General features: G+C 52.2%; 1 protein-coding gene and 1 long non-coding RNA gene across 17 annotated transcripts in view; both read left to right on the forward strand.

Annotated features, from left to right (window-relative positions):
* Positions 1-18,952, forward strand: part of ADARB1 (adenosine deaminase RNA specific B1) — a 109,119-nt gene extending 90,167 nt beyond the window's left edge. For 10 of the 16 annotated variants that reach the window (XM_084989793.1, XM_084989795.1, XM_084989785.1 and 7 more), the window contains 2 exons: positions 14,231-14,409; positions 15,149-18,952. In XM_084989793.1, the coding sequence (XP_084845919.1) occupies positions 14,231-14,409; positions 15,149-15,328 (359 nt within the window). In that variant the 3' untranslated portion in view covers positions 15,329-18,952. Of the gene's footprint in view, positions 1-408; positions 502-14,230; positions 14,410-15,148 lie in introns of all 16 variants that reach the window. The other 6 variants (XM_084989790.1, XM_084989791.1, XM_084989799.1 and 3 more) reach the window with 4 other exon arrangements.
* Positions 18,953-21,746: 2,794 nt separating this feature from the next.
* Positions 21,747-24,537, forward strand: LOC146397934 (uncharacterized). The gene is made up of 2 exons (XR_014823970.1): positions 21,747-22,647; positions 22,736-24,537. It is a non-coding gene; the product is annotated as an uncharacterized LOC146397934 (long non-coding RNA).
* Positions 24,538-25,326: the final 789 nt, after the last annotated feature.

The following is a 25,326-nucleotide window of genomic DNA, read 5'->3' on the forward strand; positions in this document are numbered from 1 at the left end:
CTTGGCTTTGCCACGTCCGAGTCTTAGGGATAAAGCCGCGGGCAGCTGCTCCGTGGCCGCGGGCTCGGGGTCGGGCCTGGGGAGGACGCTGCTGCCGGTTGGAGCCTTGCCCGTGGGTTGACGGCGCGCAGACGCGGCACCCGCGCTTTCCTTCCGCCTGAGCCCAGGCGCCGAGTCCTGTCTGGGGGCGCGGGCGGGGGGCTCCCAGGTGCCCGAGGCTGGGCCGGGCCGGGCCGGGCGGCTGTGTCCTCGCGGGGCTGAGCTCTGCAGGCGGGGCCGGCGCCGCAGGCCCGGCCGCCGTCCCGAGGTCGGTGCCGGTGCTGTGTGTGCAGGACAAGCCGCGATGTTCCCGAGGGCCTCGCCCCGCCCAGGGCGCCCTGTGTCACTGGTTGTTTGTTTCTCTTCTAGAGTGTCAGTGGCTAACAGTAAAGGGAACGAGAGCTTTTGAATCCAAGGGTCCTAACTTCTCAGTTCACCTTTCCTTAAAAGGACACAGTTAAGGTATTTTAGCCTTTTGGGAATGCGGCTGCACCTCGTTTTAAAGCTCAGCACTAAAACCCTAACCCTGAACTGACGGCCCCTCCGGCGTGTGTGTTTTGCCGTGGCCTCTCTAACCGGCCAAGGACCCGGAGCCCCATGTGGACGCGTGCTTCGGGACACGCACGTGACCAGCAATGGGGCAGAGGGGCTTCGGGTCGGGTTTCACAGCTCTCTAACCCTAGCCGCGGTCTTTTAGGGAGGAAAACAGGCTGATCACACTTGACGGGGGTCAGTCGAAACTGTAGCGCCCACACGCACTGCACCCCCACTGGGAGACGCGAGACAGGTGTCTTGGGTGTGTGCCGGTACGTGGATTTCTCATGAGTCAGAGGCTGATTTTCCCCGTCTGTCTCCATAGCCTGCGTTTGAGGGAGGAGCTGTTTCATTGCAGCTGTCACTTGTCCTTTCTCTTCAGAGCCACTGGAAACATCATGTGAGAAACACATGCTCAGAACTAGTAGAGGACGCGTGCTCGTGGGGGGTGCAGAGCAGTGTCGCATCCGTCACTGCCACCAGGAGAGACGGGGCCCTGTTGCTCTAGGAGTGCTTGAAGGCGTTGAAAGGAGAGCTCACTTACAAAGCCAGTTGTGCTGCTGTGTATCACGTGGGAGGTGCAGCTGCCTCTGTAAACATTGAAAGACGGCACTTCCGTCGGCGCTGCACCGTGTGTCATTCCCACGTCTGCCTGTGATGGGCCGGACCGGGGCCCGCGCTCCAGACCAGCCGGTTAGAATCCTGCGGACGCCGGGCGCCGACACCAGTGTCAGGAAACACGGTGTCCAGTGGAGGTGGTCACACTGCCGTCAGTGCCTCTTTCAAAACACAAACTCTTCTGAACGTCGGACTTTTCAGAAAGAGAGATGGTTTGTTGTTTTTCCTGGAGGAGAGTTCGGTTGGCAAGGCAAGTAGCTTTGGAAAAGGTGCCTTGAGACTGGGGGAGGGGGCAGGGCTGGGGGCGGGCAGGGGCGCCTCCCGCAGCGGAGCGCAGGGTCCGACCGTGTCGAAGGCAGGGACCACGGCGGTGTCGTCACAGACAAAAGGAGTCCAACAGGAGGAGTCGGAGGGGGTCGATGTCTTAATAGTTTGGGGTCAGGGCGAAGCCCTCAGAGGTCTGTCCCAGCAGGTGTCACAGTGAGCCAGTGACCGGGACAGGGGTGGTTCCCTCCCCGGCCCCTGCTGCGCACACATGGTGCGTGTGCATGTGTGTAACCGCTCCTGCCATGTCTGTAGTTCTGGTTCCACCTCGGTTAACCGCAGTCATCCCCACGTTGGAGAGAATGACGTGTGACAGCAGCAGGAGATCCGCGGTGTCCAAAGGGAGGGGCCGCACGACAAAAATGCAGCACAGGGAACGGCTGCCATCACTGGAACAGGAGTGCCTGAGACAGAGCAAGTTGGCAGAGGCTTTAATCAAAGCTTTGGTGATGGGCTGTTTTTGAGAATGTTGTAAAGGTTCAACGAGAAGAGTTTCATTTTGTTTCCTTGTAAAAAAGTGTCATTTCCTTTGAGCAGGACCTTCTCGGTGGGGAGCCTGTACCTGGGCGCCCACGTGAGGCTCTTGCCTGGCCTGCTCAGCTCTCCGGCTTCTCCTTTGCAGGTTAGTTCACACCCAGCACCTGCAATTTCAGGACAGTTGTGGCTTCTGATTCACCTCCGTCGGCCCCTGAGTCTGAATTTCTCGACTGGCCCAGTCTGCTGTCCAGGCATCCTGGAGTCTCAAGAAGGAAAACTGCTTGACTGTCCCGGGGCCCTGGCTCCAGCGGCCATGTGACAGCCAGGCTGCCTGGGGTTCCAGGATGAGACTTCCCCCAGGGCTGGTTCTACTGCCAGCGCTGCCAGAAAACTTAGCAGGCAGAGGACGAGATCAGGACGGTGGAGTCAGAGGATGTGGAGCTCAGCTCCCACCCCACGAACACACCAGAACGCCCCTGCACATGGAACAATCCTCACTGAAGCCTAGCAGGAACTGGCAGAAGGTCCTGTGAACAAGGCTACAGGAAGGAAACTCACGTTAAGTGGTAGGAAGGGAAGAGGAGCTCCAGGTCAGGCCCTGTGCCCCTGGGAGAGTGCAGGGTGCACGCCTGCCCTGGTGAGTGAGCAGGTCAAGCCACAGACTGGACATCCCAGTCCTGGGGTCCTCCATGGAGGAGTCAAGCCCCCTTGGTTCCCTGGAGAAGAGCTGGGGCAGATAGAAAGGCTGGAGAGGGCAGGGCTCCACTCGTGAGGAGCACGGGTGCTGGCTGACCTCCAGGGGGCAGAGAGAAGTCTGCCTGCCCTGAGGGGATGCGTGGGCCCTGCTCATTCCACCCCACCCTCGGCACTGGGTCTGGGGACGCAGAAGCAGCCTGGAAGCCTGAGCTGTGGTCCAGGTGAGGGGATGACCAGCACTGTTGGCCAGTACTCAGGAGGCACCCCAGAAGCAGCCCAGACTTGACAGCATGTAGACTGCCCCTGCGTGCCCAAGCCCCAGCCTAGCTCACGCTCCGGCCCTGCTCACTTCACCCTGCAGCCCAGCACTAGGTCTGGGGCAGCCACAGCAGGGAGAAGAACCACAGATGCCCACGCGGGCAGCACGTCAGACCTCTGTGAGGGTGCAGGCTCCACTTGCATGAGCGCCCCTCCTTTGGGGAAAGGCCCCATGTGGGAGAAGGAAAAGCACTAAAGGGAATAGAGCCAGCTTGAGCCTGACCCTCAGGGCTTCCACTCCAGCTTGGGAGCAGACCCACCCTGACATGGCAGTGATGGCCACTGAGCAGAGGGAAGGTTCCACTTCATGCCCTGTGCAGGCTCTACCTCCACCTGCAGCCCACTGCCTACCAAGGTGACAGTGGTCAGCACGCCCTAAGGAAAGACATCGCTGGTGTCCACATCAAATCCGGCTCTCCCAACAGAGACACCGGGCCGTGCAGTCTGCACAGGGCCCTGTCACATAGGACCCTTTGAGACTACAGTAGGCCACTGCTTCACCTAAACTCATAGAGGCAGAGGAAGTTAAGGAATGTGAAAAAGCAGAGGAACCACTCTCACTTGAAAGAGCAAAAGAAAATCCCTGGAAAAAAATAATGAACCAGAAATCAGCAATTTACCAGACAAGGGATTCAAAACATTGGTAATAAAAATGCTAAGTGGATTAGGGAAGAGGATTTTGGTTTAAATGCAAATCATCTTAACCAAGAACTAGAAAATATGAAGACCCGATCAAAAATAAACTCAGTATCTGATAAAAAGCACTCTAGAGGCAATGAATAGCAGACTGAATGACACAGAGGAACCCATAATTGGAAACAGGGTAACGGGAATCATCCAGTGAGAACATCAGACAGAGAAACAAATGGAAAAAGAGTAACGTCAGCACACGGGTGTCTGGTATAACGTCACACATACCAGCATTCGTGTTACAGGGGTTCCAGAAGGAGAGAACAGGGGATTGGAAATGTATTTGAGGAAGTCGTGACTGAAAACTTCCCAAAGCTGAAGAAGGAAACAGGTGTCCGGTACTGGAAGCACAGAGGGTCCCAAGCAAGATGAATCCACACAGGCCTACACCAAGGCATAGCATAATTTAAAATGGCAAAAGTTAAAGAGAGATCCTAGAGGCAGCAAGAGAAAAAGAAGGAGTCATATACAAAGGAATCCCCATAAGGTTGTCAGCTGATGTCTTAGCAGGAACTTGGCAGCCAGAAGGGAGCAGCATGACACATTCAAAGTCCAGAAAGGGGAAACCTGCAACCTAGGATACTCTACCCAGCAAGATTATCATTTAAAATAGGAAAGAGAAATTTCTCAGACAAGCAAAAACTAAAAGAATTCAGCGATACTAAACCTATCCTAAAAGAAGTGTTGAAGGGTCTTTACTAATAGAGAAGAAGTCAGAATACATAGGAAAGGGAAAAATCCCAATAGGAAAAACAGATATATAGTAAGGGTCAAAGATCACTTAAATAAGCCAGTGTGTAGATTAAAAGACAAAAAATTGTAAAAGCAACTACAGTGAACAGTAAAGGGACATACATGATGTAAAACATGACGTCAAAAACAAAACATGGGCTAGAGGAGTAAAAAAAAAAATACATCTTTTAGCATGTGTTCAAGCTTAAATGACTATCAGCTTAATCATGTAGGTATAATTATGGGTCAGTATGACATCAAAGAGGAAATCAGAAAATACATTGAGACAAATGAAAATGGAAACACAACTTTCCAAAATACATGGGATGCAGCACAGGTGACTCTAAGAGGGAAGTTCATAGCAATACGGGCCTGCCTCAAGAAACAAGAAAAATCTATGGAGTTCCCATTGTGACTCAGTGGTTAACGAAACCGACTAGGAACCATGAGGTTGCGGGTTCGATCCCTGGCCTCGCTCAGTGGGTTAAGGATCCGGCGTTGCTGTGAGCTGTGGTTTAGGTTGCAGACGTGGCTCAGATCCCATGTTGCTGTGGCTGTGGTGTAGACCGGCGGCTACAGCTCCGACTTGACCCCTGGCCTGGGAACCTCCATATGCCGTGGAAGCGGCCCTAGAAATGGCAAAAAGACCAAAGAAAAAAAAAAAAAAAGAAAAATCTAATTTCATACCAGGAACTCTGGTCAGAAGTGCAGGGCACAAGGCCTCCACGTGTGGCCCCCTCTGAGCAAGTGAAACTAAATAAGTACAAAGGAAAAAGTGTCACATCAAGATTGTGGAGTAGAAGGACGTGGGGCTCATTTCCTCCCAGGATACATCAAAAATATCTCCACATATGGAACAGTTCTCACTGCATACCTGCTGAATGCTGGGAGGAGATCTCATAAAACCAGAATTGCAAGATGCATCACCATGTAACTGGGTAGGACAAAATGAAAATATGTCTTGGTAGGACCAAGACATATTTTAATTAAAAGACCAAAAGTTAAAGAGAGAATTCTGAGAGCAGCAAGAGAAAAATAAGGGGTCATGTATATGGGAATCCCCCTTGTGTGTGGGTCAGGAGGGGCAGCTCTGCCGTGGGAAGGGGGTGCTGTGGGTTGGCACAGAGGAGCTGGGTCAGGGCATGTGGGAGCGTGACCGTGCTCTGAAGGTTAAAGAGGATATTACATTCGTTGACATATATGCATCCAATATAGGATCACCTGATATAACATAAAACAACAGAAACAAAGGAAGAAATTGATTGGAATACAGTAGTAGGAGGAGGCTTTAACACCTCACTCACATGAATGGACAGATCTTCCAGACAGCAAAACAATAAGACAACAGAGATCCTAAATGATAGAACAGTTAGACTTAATCACTGTTTTTAAGACATATCCCCCCCCCCAAAAAAAGCCCAGAATACACATTCTTTTCAAGTGCACATGGAACATTATCTAGGATTAACACAGAACAAGCCTTAATGAATTTAACAAAATAGAAGTTGTTTCAAGAATCTTTTCTGACCACAGGGCCATGAAACTAGACATCAACCACAGAAAAAGAAATGAGAAAGAAAACAATTACATGGAGACTAAACAATATGCTACCAAAAAACCAATGAGTCAATGATAATATCAATGAGGAAATCTACTGCTGTCTTGAGACCAGTGACAGTGAAAACATGATCATAACAAAAGCTATAGGATGCAGCAAAAGCACGTCTTAGAAGGAAGTTCACAGTGATACAACAAGAAAAGTCTCAAACAACCTAAGTTACTGCCTAAAAGAATTAGGAAAAGAACAAACAAATCCTAAAGTCAGCAGAAGGAAGGAAATAATAAAGATCAGAGAGGAAACAAATAAAATAGAGATTTTAAAAATAGGAAAAAATTCAGTAAAACCAAGAGCTGGTTCTTTGAAAGGGTAAACAGAATTGACAAACTGCTGGCCAGGCTCACCAGGAAAAGTGATGGGATCCAAATAAGTAAAATAAGAAATGAAAGAGGAGAAACAGCAACCAATACTGTAGAAATACAAAAAACATGAGGGAATACCATGGACAACTATTTGCCAACAAATTGGACTATCTCAAAGAAATGGACAAGTTTCTAGAAACATACAGCCTACTAAACCTGAATCAAGAAGAAATAGATCATTTGGACAGGCGTATAAGTGAAATATAATCTGTAATTTTAAAAAATTCTCTGCAAACAAAAGTCTAGGACCAGATGCCTTCACTAGGGAATTCTACCAAACATACAAAGCAGAAATTATACTGATCCTTCTCAAACTCTTCCAGAAGGTTGAAGAGGAGAGAACACTCTCAAAGACATTCTATGAAGCCACCACCATCCCAATACCAAAACCAAAGAGACTACTACCAAGAAAGAAAACTATAAACCAATATATTTGATGACTATGCATGCAAAAATCCATAACGAAATATTGTCAAACCAAATCCTTCAACACATTAAAAATGTACATCACAATCAGGTTGGATTCATCCCAGGGTCACAAGGATAGTTCAACGTATGCAAATCAGTCAGTGTGATACACCATATAAACAAAAGAAAAGACAAAAACCACACTATCATCTATTGTTCAACGTATGCAAATCAGTCAGTGTGATACACCATATAAACAAAAGAAAAGACAACACCACACTATCATCTATTGTTCAACGTATGCAAATCAGTCAGTGTGATACACCATATAAACAAAAGAAAAGACAACACCACACTATCATCTCAATAGATGCAGGAAAAGCATTTGACAAAATTCAACATCCATTCATGATAAAATCTCAGCAAAGTGGGTATAGAGGGAACATGCCTCAACATTATAAAGCTGTTTATGACAAACTCACAGCCAACATCATACTCAATGGCAAAAAGCTGAAAGCATTTCTTCTAAAATCAGGAACAAAAGAAGGATGCTCATGCTCACCACTTCTAATCAACATATTGTTGGAAATCCTAGCCACAGCAATCAGACAAGAGAAAGAAATAAATGTATCCAAATTGGAAGAGAAGAGGTAGACTTGTCATTATACGAAGATGACAGGATACTGTATATAGAAAACCCTAAAGACGCCACATAAAAACTAACAGAACCAATAAATGACTTCAGCAAGGTAGCAGGATATAAGATTAAAATACAGAAATCTATATTGTGTTTCTATACACTAATAATTTGATAGACATTTTTCACAGAACTAGAACAAGTAATCCAAAGATTTATATGGAACCATAAAAGTCCCAGAATCGCCAAAGAAATCCTAAAGAAAAAGAAAACTAGAGGCATAACCCTCCCAGATTTCAGAAAATGCTACTAAGCTGCAGTAACCAACAGCATGGCACTGAGACAAAAACAGATATATGGATCAATGGAATAGAATGGGGAGCCCAGAAATAAACCCACACTCCTCTGGTCAATTAATCTTCAACAGAGGAGGCAAGACAGTATCTTCAACAAATGGTGTTGGGAGATCTGAACAGCCACATGTAAATCAATGCAGTTAGAATGTACCCTAACACCATTCAGAAAAATAAGCTCAAAATGTCTTAAAGACTTACATATAAGACATGACACCATAAAACTCCTAGAGAGACCTTAGGCAAAGCAGTCTCTGGAATAAATCTTACAAATGTGTTTTTTGTTTTTTGGGTTCTTTTTAGGTCAATCTCCCAAGGCAGTAGAAATAAAAACAGAAATAAACAAATGGGGCCTAATCGAACTTTGAAACTTTTGCACAGCAAAGGAAACCATCAACAAAACGAAAAGACAATCTAATAGACTGGGGGAATATCTGCAGATAATGTGACCAACCAGGGCTTAATTTCCAAAATATACAGATAGGTCATACAACTCAACAACAAAAACAGCAACAAAATGACAAAAAATTAAAACATAAAGCAAAACCCCCATCCACAAGCCAATAAAAATGAGCAGGAGACTTACACAAACATTTCATAAAGACATGCAGATGGCCAGTAGGCACATGAAAAGAGGCTTAACATTACTAATTATTAGAGAAATGCAAATCAAAACTTCAGTGAGGTACCACCTCACACTGGTCGGAATGGCCATCATCAAAAAGTACAAAACATGGAGTTCCTGTTGTGACACAGCGGAAACCAATCCAACTAGTATCCATGTGGATTTGGGTTTGATCCCTGGCCTCGCTCAGTGGGTCGGGGATCCAGCATTGCCATAAGGTGTGGTGGAGGTTGCAGATGCTGCCGGATCCTGCATGGCTGTGGCTGTGGTGTAGGGTGGCAGCTGTAGCTCTGATTTGACCCCTAGCCTGGAAACTTCCACATGCTGCAAGTGTGGCCTTAAAAAGCAAAAAAAAAAAAAAAAAAAAAAAGTGCAAACAATAAATGCTAGAGAGGGTGTGGAGAAAGGGAATATCAATTGGTGCCACCACTATGGAAAAAAGCATGGAAGTTTCTTATAACAATAGAGTTGCCATATGATCCAGCATTCCCACTGCTGGGAATATATCCAGACAAAACTATAATTTGAAGAGATACATGCACCCCAATATTCATTGCAGCACTATTTACAGTACCAAGAAATGGAAGCAACCTAAATTTCCATCAGCAGATGAATGGATAAAGAAGATGTGGTACATATGTGCAGTGGAATACTATTCAACTGTGAAAAAGAATGAAATAGCGCCATTTGCAGCAACATGGATGGACCTAGAGATTCTCATAGTATGTGAAATAAGTCAGAAAGAGAAAGACAAATACCATGTGGTATCACTCATATGTGGACTTTAAAACATGACACAGATAAACTTATTTATAAAATAGAAACAGACTCACAAATGTAGAAAACAAACTTACGGTTACCAAAGGGGAAAGGGAGTGGGAAAGGGGAAAGTTAGGGGATTCTGATGAGTAGGCACACACTGCTGTATATAAAGTAGGTAAGCAACAGGTTGTGTTGTACAGCACAGGGAACTACATTTAATACCCTGTAATAAACCCTAATAGAAAAGAGTATGAAATAGATATAAAACTGAATCACTTTGCAGTATATCAGAAACTATCACAATACTGTATATCAATTACGCTTCAGTTTAAAAAAAAAGAAAAATTTCAAATAAACGACCTAAGCTACCACCTAAAAGAACTAGAACAGTAAAGCCCCAAGTCAGCAGAAGGAAGGAAATAATAAAGACCACACAAGAAGTAACTAAAACAGAGATAAAAGCAATAGGAAAGGTCCGTGAAACCAAAAGCTGGCGTTTGGACAGAGAGACAAAATCGATAAGCGTTTGAGCCAGGCTTAGCAAGAAGTAAAGAGAAAGGACCCAAATAAAGAAAATAATAAATGAAAGAGGAGAAACAACAACAGATACTACAGGGACAAAAAATAATAATAGATTACTATAAACAGTTATATGCCAACAAATTGGGCAGCCTAGAGGAAAGGATAGGTTTCTAGAAACATACGGCCTACGAAGACTGAGTCGAGAAGACACAGTTTGAACGGCCAGTCCCTGGAGGTGAAGTTGACCTGTACTTATTACGATAACTCAAGTCTAGGATCAGACAGCTTCATAGAGAACTCTATCAAACAAGTAAAGAACTAACACCTATCCTTCTCAAACTCTTTTAAAGAATTAAAGAGGACACAATACTCTCAAAATCATTCTGCAAAACCACCATTACCATCATACCAAAACCAGACACACTCCAAAAAAAAGAAACGACAGGCCAATATCTTAAATAAAATAGATGGCAAAAATCCATAACAAAATGCTAGCAAACCAAATCTGAAAACACATAAAATGATCCCATATCATAATCAAGTTGGATTCATTCCAGGGTGGTTTCTCATGTGCCGACCAATCAGGGGCTACACCACACTCACGAAAGGAAAGACATAAACCACATGACCACCTCAGCAGATACAGAAAAAATGACAAAATTCAACATTCGTTCATGATAAAAAAAAAAAAAATACCCTTAACAAAGAGGGAATAGAGGGAACCCGCTAAACCCATAGAGATGTATGCAGTAAGGCCATTTACAGCAGACCCACGGCCGACATCATGCTCAATGGTGAAAAGCTGAAAGCCCTCCTGCTAAATTCAGGAACACGACAAGGATGCCCACTCTCACCGCTTCCTTCAACATAGTTTTAGAAGCCCTAGCCAAGCCGTCGACAAGAAAAAGAAAGAAAGGCACCCATAGTGGAAGGGAAGCAGTGAAACTGTCACCGTTTGCAGATGACATGATCTTTTATGTAGATAACCCTAAGGTCTCCACCCAGATACTGTTAGAATAAATGAATTCAGCAAGGCAGCAGGATACAGGATGAACACAGAGAAATCTGTGTGGCCCTATGCATTAACAACGAAATATCAGAAAGAGAATGTGGGGGAAAAATCCCTTCTAAAACTGCATCAAAAAGAATAAAATACCTAGGACTGTACTTAATCAAGGAGGTAAAAGACCTATAATCTGAAAACTATGAACTATTGGTGAAGGAAATTTAGGATGATACCAAAAAATAGAAAGATATCCTATTCTCTTGGAGTGGAAGAATTACTATTGATTAAATGGCTGTAGTACCCAAAGCAATCTACAGATTTAATGCAGTTCCTATCAAATACCCATGACATCTTACACCAAAGGAGAACAAATAATCCTAAAGCTTATATGTACCCAAATAAGACCCCAAATTGCCAAGGCAGTCCTGAGAAAAAGAGCAAAGCTGGAGGTATAACCTGTCCAGATTCAGACTATGCTACAAAGCTACACTAATCCAAAGAGGGTGGTGCTGGCACAAAACAGACTCTTAGAGCAAATGGAACAGGGTAGAGAGCCCATCAGTTAACTGACAAAGGAGTCAAGAATATACACTGGAGAAAGGACGGTGTCTTCCACAAGTGGTGTTGGACAAACTGGGCAGCTGTATGTAGAACAAGGAAATTAGAATAGCCCCTCGCTTTTATAAACAGAATTTTGTGCACGAAAATAAGCTAAAAATTGCTGAAGGACCTGAATGTAAGACCTGAAAGTACGAAACTCCTAGAAGAGAACATGAGCAGAACTCCCTTTGGTGTGAACCCTGGCAGTGTTCTCTTGGACCTTCTCCTAAGGCAAATGAAAGAAAAGCAAAGATAAATGGCCTCACTGGACTTACAAGCTTTTGCACAACAAAGGAAGCCACTGGCAAAACAACAAGACGCCCTGTGGCTGGGAGAGAATGTGTGCAAGCGACCGGCAAAGGGTTGTCGTCCAGACACGCACGCAGTTACACAGCTCAGAGTCCAACAAGCAAACAACCCAGCAGACAATGGATGGGAGACCTGAATGGAGGCTTTTCCCAGGAAGCCCTCCAAAAGGCCAACAGGCACCCGGGAAGATGCTCACCATCACTGATCAGGGAAATGCACATCCGCCACCGTTCCCTATCACCGCGCACCTGTCAGGATGTTTGGCATCAAAAAGACAAAAGATAACCAGTGCCGGTGAGGAGGTGAAGGAAAGGGAACCTAAAAAACTCCTAAAACCTAAAAACCTAAAAGCTCCTAAAAATAGGAGTTCCCTTGTGGCCCAGTGGGTTAGGGATCCCATGCAATGCTTGGGGCTCGGGTGCATCGGACAGCCTGTGTCGCCATCGCTGCTGAGTGCTGTGCACTCGCCTCCCCCTACTTTTTGTTTTGTCTTTTTAGGGCCGCACCCATGGCACATGGAGGTTCCCAGGCTAGGAGGTCAAATCAGAGCTGTAGCTGCCAGCTGACGCCACAGCCCCAGCAATGCCAGATCCGAGCCACGTCTGCGACCTACACCACAGCTTATGGCAATGCCGGAGGCCAGCAGTCAAACCTGCGTCCTCATGGATCTGAGTCAGATGCGTATTTGCTGAGCCCCGGGACCTCTGCCTCCCCCCACTTTAACTCTGCTCGCATTTTGTGTGTTTGCAGAAGAAAGGCCCCTTTCAGTCGAGACTGTAAGTGCATGTTTTCCTGGCTGTTGTGCAGGTGACTAGCCGTTTCTTTAACCCTGAGTATCTGTCACTGTTCATTGTGAGTGATGGGTTTGATGACACAGTAATACACGAGCAACCACAGAAATGCTCTTGTCAGGACAGAAAGTGATCAGGCAGCTGTAAGTTTTACTTGTATCGGTTACTAGGCCAGTTCACAGTTTCTGCGTATTTTTGCTCTGAAGGTTCTCTCTCAGCACTTAGTTTACAGCAATGGAGGGACACGCATTGCCAGCTTCGTTGCTGCTTTTATTGTTCTCTGCACAGGGGGCCTGCGCTTACCTCGTTGCCCTAGTTCTCGCTTGGCAGCTCCGCAAAGATGGGCTCCTCCCTACCCGCCCCCCAGGGCGGCCCCGGAGACTCAGAAATGTGCCCTTGGGCCCAGCTGGGGCTGTGCCCCAGAAAAAGCGCCTGCTTCGCATTGGAACCCTGGGTGAGCGACTTTCCTGTTGCCTTGTTTTCTCCACTCTTGCTGAAGATGGCACTTTATTTAGCTTAAAATAGAAAAGCTATGTGTCCAGTTAGTTAGGTGGCCGTGGCTCCTTCCAGTGTCAAATGGAATTTTCTGAGGTTTAGGTGTCATTCAACAGTAATCCTGCATTGCGCCCTTCCTGTCGACAAGCAGTGAAGTTGCAGAGGACAGTAATACCAGCACGAAGCATTTATTGGTGAAAGATTCCGCTCCGCTGTGGTCGGAGGTGCCCCACGGATCCCGGCTGACAGGTCCTCCCCCTCCCCCTCCAGCCCCTGCCCAGCCCCTCCCCCGCTCTGTCTCCGGAGAGTGTGTGGCCTTGAATGAGCTCAGTGACAGCCCGGTGACCCATGGAGCCAACCCCGCGCCAGGCAGGTATGCTAGTGACAGCACCAAAGACCCCGACGCGCTGGCCAAAAGCCCCAGAGCGCGTGGCCAGAGGGTCCTGCGGGCAGAGGCTGAAGATGAGGAAGGGCTGGCCTCAGCGCCTGCCTGTCTAGGAAGAGGCTCCGTCGGCGAGGGTCCCGCCTGTGCCCACAGCCAGGCCAGGACCAGCTGGACTCTGGGCGCCTACTCTCGAAGGGCCATGGTCCTGGCTTTCCCTCCAGGCTCTGCCCACGGTGGGGACACACCCCAGAAAGAGGCAACGGCCGCCCCGCCAGCTCCCTGTGTGACCAACCAAGATGTTTATTCTCACATGTGAGTGGACACTCACTGTAAAACTTTTGAGGAAAATGAGCACCAAAGAGAATGATCCATATGAGAAAATGGGGCAACTGAGAGGACAATTCAGAGAAAGGAAGAGGCTGTAAATAATACGCCGCATTGATAGGTGCAGGGTAATGAGCAAGAACAGAAGTGAGAGATCATTTCGAAGGCCTGAAAAGGCCTCCTGTAGCCGGTAACGCAGGTGGCACAGTCAGGGGCGCTGGGTGCTCCGGCGGCGGCCGCGGGTCGGGCGGGGCTCGGTCATCCGGCCGTCGCGGGGGTGGCTCGGCCCGCGGAAGGCTTAGGCTGTGTCAGACTTTCACGGAAAGTGAAATAAAGCAGTGCTCACGCCTTGGGATGACGAAAAGGACTCCGCGATTTCACGGAGAAGGCGGAACCGCTGCGTGAAGCCCGAAGCAGGGCTCAGAAATGAGCCCGTCTCGGGGGGCGGGGTCTGTGGAGGGAGCCGCCCCCGCAGGTTCCCCGCCCCGGAGCCGCGAGGCTGGCGCCGGCAGGAAGGGGGCACATCGGAGACGTCGAGCGGTCCCTGCAGCCCCGGCGGGGGCCCCGCGATGGGCTCGCCGTCACCGTGCCCCGTCTCCTTCCAGGCATCAGCAATGCGGAGGCGCGGCAGCCGGGGAAGGCGCCCAACTTCAGTGTCAACTGGACGGTGGGCGACTCGACCCTCGAGGTCATCAACGCCACCACGGGGAAGGACGAGCTGGGCCGCGCCTCTCGCCTGTGTAAGCACGCGTTGTACTCTCGCTGGATGCGTGTGCACGGCAAGGTACTGAGGCGCCCTCGGCCCCGCGCCTGCCCCGCCCCCGCCGCCCCGCCCCGGCCCCACCTGGCGGGACCCCACCCGCCGTCCACCTGGGGGGCCCCCCACTGCCCCCTCTCCGGGCGCCGCAGCTCAGGCGCTGCCCTGGTTCGCTTAAACCCCCAGGAAGGGTTCTAAACCTGTTTATTTTTTCCCCCAGCCACATGGCCCTTTCCCCCCCAGAGAAAATCTTACGCAGTCCATCAGTATTTTACCAGTTGTCAATTATTTGTAGGTCAAGTCACAGCCTTTACTTGTCATGGACTGACGGTGCGTGTCCACCTGGCAGGAGCCCCTGTGCTGGCTGCCAGTCTGCACCTAAGATCTGCACAAAATCCAGCTAGCGGAGGCGTGGCGGGCGGGCCTCCAGTTCTCCCTGTGACCAGAGTAGCGGCCGGAGGTGGTGTTTGTTAAGCATGAAATTGGGACCAGCCCTTGGTGGGCGCCTCAGCGCCTCCACCCCAGAGCCTGGCCTCCCTGCCTGCCTCTCTACCCTCGAAGCTGCCCCAGGAGCTGAGGACCCAAACCCTCAGAGGGCCCGTCCGGCGTGGCTCTGTGTGACGTGGCCCTGGGGACGGCACCGGTGGGGGCTTGGCGGGTCCCCCAGAAGCCAGCACACTTTGAAACGCAATTTTGGGGACATTTATTTTCTGTGGTTCTCGCTTAACCAGGTCCACTGTGTTTTTGTTTTTCAACCTGTTTGCAGGTCCCCTCCAACCTGCTACGCTCCAAGATCACTAAGCCCAACGTGTACCACGAGTCCAAGCTGGCGGCCAAGGAGTACCAGGCCGCCAAGGCCTGCCTGCTCAGAGCCTTCATCAAGGCCGGGCTGGGCGCCTGGGTGGAGAAGCCCACCGAGCAGGACCAGTTCTCACTCACACCCTGACAGGCGCGCACGCGGCCCCGGACCTCACACCCAAACCGGGGGCAGGTGTGGGATGGGGGGGGCAGCAGGTGTGCGTCACGGTCCCCGGAACCTCACACCCGAACCGGGGGCGGGCACGCCCTTTGGGGAGGGTGCGGGAGGTCGGGGTCCGTCTCAGGGTCCCGGGTCGCCGCCTGGCCTCTCTCTGCAGCCACATCTCCCCTTTTGAATCCCCCAGTGACGGCTCCCGAGCTCGGGTTCCGTTTAGAAATTGAGTTCTACTGAGTAGGGCTTCCTGAAGTTTAGGCAAATAGAAATTACTTTGTGTGAAATTCTTGAATAATTAATTTATTCAGAACTAGGAATACAGTTTATAAAATAAGAGATAATTATGTCAGGTCACTCGTATGCCACATTATTTTTATTGCAAAAAAGCCTCTATAGAAGGAGACCGCGAGAACGGAGGCAGGAAGCAGAAACCTGCACACACCGCCGCGCTGGCCACACGCAGGCCCCCCCCCCGGTGGGTGCCGACCCCCACCCAGCTTCCCTGGGAGGAGGCCCCGCGTGCCGGAGCCCCGTCCCGGGCGCGGTGGCTCGGTGCCCTCAGGGGAGTCGTCCAGGTCCCTGTAGCCTTCAGTCTCCTCCAGAAGCTTCTGTGCAGCGTAGGGTCGCATCATGGAAAACATCTAAATCAGAGAGCGAACGTGGCCAGTAACCCGGGCCACTCGCTCGGGTTTTTACACAGCATCTCCTTGCAGGACTAGGAGGGAGCCGCAGGGGCTCCGGCGCAGTCGAGAGCTTGGAACTGCTCCTTCCCCGGAGGCCCTGGGTGGGAGTGACTGTCCCGGCGTGTCCCCGGGATGGAGAGAGTGAAGGAGATAGGCCTTCTTGGAAAATGGCACTTGAGGCATATTTTTCAATGACTCTTCCCAGCTTTAGCAGAGACGGGTTTGAAGTGGAAGAGTGTCCAGCCTGGAAGCTGGCGTGGCCGCGGCAGGGTCGGGTGTTGGTGGTCGTGGTGCGGAAGCGGGTGCTCTGGCCTCTGGGGCGCCCAGGACGCTGCTCAACGCCCCACCACACCGGCCAGCCGCAGGCCGGCGGGGGGGCGCCTGCCAGGCTCCTGCACGCTCAGAAAACACGGCCACGCATCCCTGCGTTTTTACTCTTGTCTCTAGAAATGGTATTTTTTCTAATGGGGGTAGGGAGATGGACTTAGTTTTTAAAACCATGTGGATTTTGGTCACGAAGTCCAGAGCAATGTCAGTGCACACACACAAGCTGTCCAGGACGTCCTGTGTCCCCTCTGTCAGCCCGCGGGTGACCAGAGCAGGAGCCCCCCCAGGTGAATGATGCCTTACTGTGGGGTCAGCGTGGGCCCAGCTGCGCACAGCTGCCTCTCTGGGTCGGATTCGGGCAACCGTCCAGGACAGGCCTGACACCAGGCACGTGTCCCAAGAGCACCCAGGTCCACGGAAGGTGCCGAGGGGTGGGGGAGGCAGCCAAAGATTGGGGGGGGGGGTCGGGGAGCCCTGGGCTGGCAGGACCGGACTGGGCCGGGGAGGCGGCCGCACAGCCCTGCTCCCACACGACTGGAGGCGGGAAGGAAGCGTGACCCCCCTCCCCCGACAAATCAGGGAGCTAGCACTTTAAACTGCCCCTTGGGGGGGTGTGTCACAGACATGCTGTTTCCCTAAGGGGCTATTTTGCATCCAGGGCCCTGAATCTGGGTTGTAGAGACTTAGAAAATTCGACACACCCAAGAACTTGATCTTTTGAGGGAAATCTCAGCCTTTGAGGACATTTTGACCAGCGGGGGTTGGGAGGGTTCCGTACTGCATTCGGCCCGTGGCACAATTCCGCCAAGAGAAGACACTGGCCTGTGCTTCGCTCGGGCCCCCTGGGCAGCTGTCCTGCTGGCGGGAGGAGGCGTCTCATTCCACGGCATAAGCCACCGCTGGGGGTGGGGACCCCTCGTTGCCACGTTCCTCAGCCCCCACCCCCTGCTCACTGTGGGGGCGCCTCCCCCCCCCCCCCCAGGCGGCACAGAAGGCCTGCAGGGTTGATGCTCAGTGTTACGAGGGATGCTCATCTTTTCCCATTTTGGAGATTTTTATTATATCAACACCGGTTATTTTAAAATGCACAAGCCGACATTTCACCAGGTATTAATTCCTCTGGCATTTGTTTTCCTTGAACAATCTCGTCGCCCTCTCCAGACTGTAGCCGCTCCGCTTTCCTTGCGATGTCAGCCGGTCACGCTGAGGAGGCCAGGCCTGCTGATGCTGGGGTGACCTGCCCAGTTCTCCCGAAACGAACGCAAAAGATCGATGGAGTTCTTTCATTTTTAAAACACTTCCCCCGGAGTGTGAGGCCTGCCGACCGTGCATCTGGTGATGGAGCCTGAGAGGGAAAACTCGCCGGCGTCCCCATCTCTCAGTCCCGCGAGCTCAGTGAATGCCTCCAGAGGTTTCTTATTGTCAGAACTGTACCAATGGAAAGGGCAGAGTATTTGTGATCGCATGTGGCCAGTTGTGGTGTCTGTCCCCTGGTGTGTCCTGGGACCTCTCTCCCTCACTAGAGGCGGCCGGGGCACCCAGGCTCTGCGTCCTCCTGACGGCGGGACAGGGCGAAGCGCCCCTTCCTGGCCGCGCGTCTGCACCTCCTGGAAGGCCGAGCCCCCAGCCCCAGGAACTCTCATTTTGGCCCCATCAGGAACGAGGGCCGGCCAGCCGGACGCAGAGGCGATGGGTCAAAGGCGGTGCGTGGAGTGTTGGCGGAGGGAAACCTGAAGGCTGTTTGCTTCTCCAGACGTTGGGTTACACATGCCTTTAATTTTATTCTAGAATTCGGACACTTGACATGAATGTTCTTCTGCCAAGAACCCTGTCACCGAGACACCCCTCGTATCCCCCGCGTGTTTACTGATGTACAGGCCACATGCCACCTGCATGAGCTTCCTCCTGCACCGAGACCAGCCAGGACCGAGCATGAGACGCTGTCGCTCAGACAGAGGACTTGAGATGTTCCCAATAAAACCGTGTTTCACCACTGCAGCCGTGCAGACTCTCTCCCTGCCGCTCCTCCGGGCCGGGCACGCCCTGGATCTGGAAGAGTGGACGCAGCCCTGGCGAGCTGCATGCCACCCCTGCTTCCCCTTGGGGTGGGGCCTCCGAGCAGGAGTCAGGGGCCCGGCGGGGTGGCACCGCCAGAGAAGGGGTGGGCGAGCCCGCGGGACGTGAGGTCTGAAGGGATGGGGCGGGAGGGGGTCATCGGGTGCAGTGACGGTGCAGCCGCCCCGTCACAGGTCACAGGTCGCGCTGTGATGCTCAAGTCTAGCGTTTCAAAGGACGTTCACAAGAAAGTGCGTGGAAACCCGGCTGCAGAGCCTGTTTAATTCCCGGTTGAGAAGAAATTGGGGCGCTCGGTGAGCCACGGCAGCATCGGGAGGGCCGGGTCTGGTCCCCCTGCGTGGATGATGGGGTTGGCGGTAATTTTAATTTTATTTTCCTTTAAAAATGTTTTATCTCTCATATTTCTATAATTACATGAAAATCAAGCAGGGAAATCTTCTGAAAAGTCAAAAGTCCCACGCAAATAAAAAGAAGCCCTAGCGGATGAGCCATTTGCTCTCCTTCACATCGATTCTGATTCTGTTTTCATTTCTTAACCCGCAATAAAAGCAACATTCAAATGAAAATACATGACACGAAGAAAGGCAGAGCAGGCGTCAGAGGGAAGGCCGGGAGCGGCGTCTGCTTAGCGGGTGCGGTCCCCGGAAGGACATTTTCTCAGGGATATTGTCGGCCTGTGGCTCCACCGAGGGGGCGTCAGGCCTCCAGTCCTGTGAGGGGCCGACCCGACGGGGAGCTCGCTTCCCCTGCAGGAAAGTCTGGAGGGTGGATTGGGGGCGGTGGGGGGGGGTGCAGGCCTGCGGGCGTGGGGACCGAGGGCTGCCCAGAAGGCCGGTGCCAGCGTGGGGAAGAAGCTGCTTAATAAGGTGTTACAGGGCGTTCCTGTCGTGGCGCAGCGGAAGCGAGTCCGACTAGGAACCATGAGGTTGCGGGTTCGATCCCTGGCTTTGCTCAAGGGAGTTGAGGATCCGGCGTTGCCGTGAGCTGTGGGGTAGATGACAGATGCGGCTCGGATCCCGCGTTGCTGTGGCTCTGGTATAGGCTGGCGGCTACAGCTCCGATTCGACCCCTAGCGTGGGAACCTCCATATGCCACGGGAGCAGCCCAAGAAATAGCAAAAGACAAGAGTTGTTACATCATTTAACAATGACCATGAATATTAGTTAAAACCGAAAGCTCATTAGCAGCGTATTAATAACGCCCCGCCCCACCTGACCTTCATGCCCCGTTGGTGGTTGTCCCTCCCCTGTCCCCGGGTACCCCCCCCCGCCCCGCCCCCGCTGCTCCCCTGCTGAGAACCCAGCGGGCCGCGCAGAGCCTGAAACGCGCCCGGTCCAAGTGGTGGAGGCCGCGTCCCTGCAGCTTCTGAAAACTGTCCCCCAGGAACGAGGCCTGTGGTCAGCGCCACTCCCAGCCCCGAAAGACCAGCGGCAGGGCCGGGCCTTGGGAGAGCGGGGGTCTGTTTTATGCTTTTTTTTTTTTTTTTTTAATTTTCTCTCTTAATTTAAAAAAAAATTTTTTTTTGTCTCTTGCCATTTCTTGGGCCGCTCCCGCGGCATATGGAGGTTCCCAGGCTAGGGGTCGAATCAGACCTGTAGCCACAGGCCTACGCCAGAGCCACAGCAACGCGGGATCCAAGCCGCGTCTGCGACCCACACCACAGCTCACGGCAATGCCAGATCCTTAACCCACTGAGCAAGGGCAGGGATGGAACCCGAAACCTCATGGTTCCTAGTCGGAGTTGTTAACCACTGCACCACGACAGGAATTCCAACTTTCTGTCTTTTTAGGCCGAACTTACGGCATGTGGAAGTTCCCAGGTTAGAGGTCAAATTGGAGCTGCAGCTGCCGGCCTACACTACAGCCACAGCAAGACTGGATCTGAGCCGCATGTGTGACCTACCCCACAGCTCATGGCAACGCCGGATGCTTAACCCACTGGGCGAGGCCAGGGACCGAACCTCTGTCCTCATGGCTGCTAGTCAGATTCCTTTCCAATGAGTCACAAGGGGAACTCCCGGTGTTTTATTCTTATTTAATAAGCAGGTGGGAGTTCCCGTCATGGCGCAGTGGTTGACGAATCCCAGGAGGAACCATGAGGTTGCAGGTTCGATCCCTGGCCTCACTCAGTGGGTTAAGGAGCCGGCGTTGCCGTGAGCTGTGGTGTAGGTCACACACACGGCTCGGATCCAGTCTTGCTGTGGCTGTGGTGTCGGCCGGCAGCTGTAGCTCTGATTCGACCCCTAGCCTGGGAACCTCCATATGCCGCAGGTACGGCCCTAGAAAGACAAAAACAAAAAACAAAAAAAAAAAAAACAGGTGGTGCTGCTGTCCTCACACCTGTGAGACGCACCAGAAGCCTGAGAGCTCCTGTGCAGGATACCCGGGCTCGTGGCTAAGCACTTCCTAGTGCCCCTGGGCCAGGGTCTCCAGAGCAGATCCGGGAAGCGCAAAGGCCCTGCGCAGTGAGCACCAGGCCTGTGGGGCTGCCGCCCTGGGGCCCCTTTGCTTCCTGGCGCCCGCCAACCCGCCATCAGCACCCAGGAAAACGCCCCCCTGGGGCGAAGGCAGCCGGAGAGCGCGGCTGTTTGAAAACCAGAACGGTCCCGTCGAAGTAGGGATTCCGGGAATGCATTCCGACGTTCGAGATCAGAGATCCGAGCGTGTATTCCGAGAGAGACGCGGAAACGAGAGCCGGGCAGGATTGGAAATGGCAAACACAGGAGACCGGCGGGGCCACAGAGCGCGTTTACACTCAGAAAAGCAGAGGAGGCGAGGAGGAGACCAAGGGGAAGGGAGACACACGCACGTGTTGGACGCGTTTACACTCAGAAAAGCAGAGGAGGCGAGGAGGAGACCAAGGGGAAGGGAGACACGCACGTGTTGGATGCGGGCGGTGAAGGCCACCATGTGGCCGAGTGTGCCCGCGCCCTGCCACCTCGCTAGGGTGCTGCGAGGTGCCTTGCGGGCGAAAAGCTAAGTCTGGGATTTACCCTTAAATGAAGACGCAAACATCCCCGCAAAGGGAGAAAAGGCCCCGATGAACCCGGGTTGACCGAGGGCAGGAGATCACGGCGGCGTCCGCGTCTCTCTGCTTCCACGCGTTTAAGGCTTTCCATCAGGGGTTTTCAACCTGCAAGCACGGCCTTTTAAAACCGCTGTTTGAGGGCGTTCTGAGTGCTCCGGGAGTTTTTCTGCAGAAGCAGGTAAGACACACACCAGGCTGTTATTGCTGCAAAACCGAGCGTTCTGAGCTTAACACGGAAAAGGAGGGTCTAGAAAGGGTTTAAAATCAGCCACGAACGTGTTTTCGTGGCAATAAGAACTCGAGGCGCCGCTTGAATCCCCTGGACGGGACGGCCGCCCTGCCTCTTCTCCCCAACACCCTCCCTCTGACCCAGCTTTGCATCCGCTCAGGAAAACCAACCCTGCGGTCCTGAGACAGTTTCGTCCCAGCTGCTCCTGTCCCTTAGCGCACTGGCCGTCACAGACCATCAGGCAACACCCGTGACTGAACAAAAGCAGATGAGTCGCTGTTAAAAACGGCGGTGCTCTGGACCTTTGCCAGAGAAAGACGTGCCTTGAAAGCGGTTTTGATGAAATGCTTAAGTGGAGGAACCAAATTTAAGAACGATTGCAAGAGGCTCATGACGCCTACTCTGCCAGTACCTTGGTGAGCTCGTGGTGGTTTTAAAGCCAAGCTCAAAGTACAAGAGAATGCACGTAAATTTCAGGTCTGGGTTTTATCAGTGAGACAAAGGCTGGGTGACAGGAGGCTGGGGACAGGAGAACCCATTAAGGTCTTTGTCTTATTCGGGTGGGAAATGTGAGCAACCGTTGTCTTTGCGATGAACCTGCGTCAAAGATCTTCGTTACCTAGAGCGGAGGCGGCGGCTGAGAGGATGCTGCTACACCAGGAAGTGCCTTCGGCCTCCTTCCTGCTCGTCCTGGCCGAGAGCGGCGGGGCCGGAGCGGCGCAGCGAGCTGACAGCGTCTGACTCCGAATCCAAGCACATCCCAGTCCCTCGCGGCTGCTGACTGCCGGCCGCCTCTTCGCGTCCAGCAGACCCCTGCTGCTCCCTCGTCCTGTTTGACAGACGCAGTGAACTCTGTTTTTTCCTTTCTTTCCGTTTTTAGGCTCCCTCCCACGCTGCATTATCCCATCTCCCGTTCGGGGGGCGCTTTTACGGCAAATGCTTCGTCAAGGTCTGCGCGTGTACGTTCTGTCCTGCGGCCCCTCCTCCCTCGGGTGTGGGGCTGTTTGGGTTTCATCCCAGCTCTGTCTTTAAACTAGGTCACCCCTGGGTCATCCGCGGTGATTCGACCCTCCCAGTTTTGTGGCTACAGCACGTTTCCAGCATCTTCAGAGTCAGCATCTGGGGCTGGTAGATGCAAACGCTTCCCTTTCGACTGGATAAGCAATGAGGTCCTGCTGTGCAGCACAGGGAACTGTGTCCAATTAGACCCTGGTAGGAGATAAGGTAAGAGAAGGAATGTGTACACACGCACGCGGGGCCCCTGCAGCGGAAACTGGCGCAGCGTGGTAAATCAACTACACGTCAAAGTAAACCAGACTCGGCCGTGTCGCTCCTCTCTGCCTCTGCTGCTGTGGCGCTCCTCCCCCTCGCCCGAATATTCTTCGGTCCTACTGCAAACGCACGCTGCCAAGTGCCAGCTGAAGGGCTGAGCCGCTTCTAGCTGCATCTCCTTTCTTTTTCACTGAGCGCAAAGGGAGCTTTGACCGTGAGGCGTCACCAGAACTCGTAAGAAAGGGCCCCTCCCAGTGGTCTTTCCCTCGAGTCTTGTTTAGTCCTTGGCTCCTGGGGACGCTGCTCAGGAGACGCGTTGACGCACACTTCGGCCCTGCTTCTCGCCACTCGGGATCTGGCCCCGACGTGTGTCTGCGTACGTCCTCCAGTCGTCACCCGTTGAGGAAGAAGAGCCGTGAGCAGACTCTCTTAACAGCGGGTTGGAAAGTGAGTGGTTCCTGCGTTGGAGCTGTATGTTTTGAGTCTTCACTGCCTGTAGCTTACGAAGTATGACCCGTAATTGTCTTTCTCAGGATTTTCTTTTGGAAACCCTCTGGAAATGCCTGTTAACGCTTTTCTTTCAACTGGAAAAGTGGGTCAGGCCTTGTCAGACAGAAAACAAGCTGGCTTTGTTTGGTTCAGTGGTTTGACAACGAGGATTAGCTCACGTGGGGACCTTGGCCGGAAATAGAACGAACTCAGTCTGCCGCGGGCGGGTCTGATGGAAACAGAGGTCACGTGGTGGTGTGATGACAGCATCTTACAGAAAAGTGTTCTCTGGGCAAAAGCACAACCCAGTGAGGTGAGCGTCTCGATGGTCCCCACCGTCTGCGAATAGAGCGGGTTAAACAAGGCGCCCTGAGGGACCGGGAACCACGCAGGAGCTGTGGTCCCCGACAGGCCGCGCGGAGGCCGCGCCAGTAAATGTCCCCGAACTTGAGAATGACAGCGCACACACCCTTCCACGAGCACACAGCGTCTCATCCTTAGCTTTCCAAACATTTGAATGAAAGCTTAATTCAGCTGGCAGTTGATGACGCACTTAACAGACTTACTGCAGATCCCCTGCTGATTTAGAGACCCTAAGAGAGGCGTTCGGCAAACAAGCGAGGGCATGGCTGTAACACGTGTCCTTGTCTTCGTATTCCGCAAGCCCAGGGTCCTGGATTTACATCTAATAAAAAAAGACTGGAGGAGTTCCCTTGTGGTGCAGTGGGTTAAGGCTCGGACCTTGTCACTGCAGTAGCTCAGGTTGCTGCTATGGCACGGGTTCCATCCCTGGCCCGGGAACTTGCACATGACGTGGGTGCAGGAAAAAAAAAAAAAAAAAAAAAAAAGACTAGAAACAGAACCGAGATGAAGCTGGTCTTCCTGTAGCAGACGGCTCTCAGTCCTACACCCAGGCACCAGCCCTCCTCCTCTCATTGAGAGGTGCGTTTTCCCTAAAATTTTGCCTTTGCGGGTGATAGTTACCTGTCAGTGTTGTTACATATATATGTATGTTTGAATAATTGTGAACTGAGAGAACTTGAAAAAAATAACTTCATCCGGGAGATAATATCACTAACAGTGAAAGCCTGTCCTTCACAAGGGGCATGAGAAGGAGAAGCCGGGCGAAGGAGGGCGACGCCGGTGTGCGGTGGAAAATGCAAGGCGGGGTGGGGGGGGCGTGGAGAGTCGGCGGGCGGCGGTGGTGGAAGGCGAAGGACCTGGGGGAAGGCGGGTGGATGGCGGTGGTGGCCGGGTGATGGCTGGGGCAGCGTGGAAGGTGGGAAGCCGGAGGAAGCCATCAGGTCTCGGCGGAGGGCGGAGGGCGGAGGGCGGGCGCTTGGTGGACGGCAGGGGCTGGCTGGTGGGACGTAAATGGAGTTTGCCGGAAGGTGGACGCGGACGGGGACGTGGGAGGGTGGGTGCTGGGTGTTTGATGGGGGAGGTGGCAGGTGGATAAGGAACGGCCACGGGGTTGGTGAGGAGGATTCTGGCGGTTGAAGGCGGGAAGTGGTGCCTGAATGGTGGATGTTGTGTGATGGGTGGTGAAATGGGGGGGTTGTCTTTTTTTTAGGGCTGCGCCCGGGCATATGGAGGTTCCCAGGCTAGGGGTCTAATCGGAGCTGCAGCCGCCGGCCGACACCACAGCCACAGCCATGCAGGACCGGAGCCGCGTCTGCGACCTACACCGCAGCTCACGGCCACGCCGGCTCCTTAACCCACTGAGCAAGGCCAGGGATCGAACCCACAACTTCATGGCTGCTAGTCGGTCCGTTAAGATGGGAACTCCTCACTTCTCCTTCCAAAGGACCCTGAGAGCCCTGCTCCGTCTTCCTCTCGTCTGGGGGGAGGATTTGAAACTTAGGCC

The sequence above is a fragment of the Sus scrofa genome, chromosome 13 (assembly GCF_054392235.1).
Source record: "Sus scrofa isolate SSC_HxYL_T2T_F1_AM1 chromosome 13, Sscrofa_HxYL_maternal_Yorkshire_Landrace_v2.0, whole genome shotgun sequence".
Classification (NCBI taxonomy): domain Eukaryota; kingdom Metazoa; phylum Chordata; class Mammalia; order Artiodactyla; family Suidae; genus Sus; species Sus scrofa.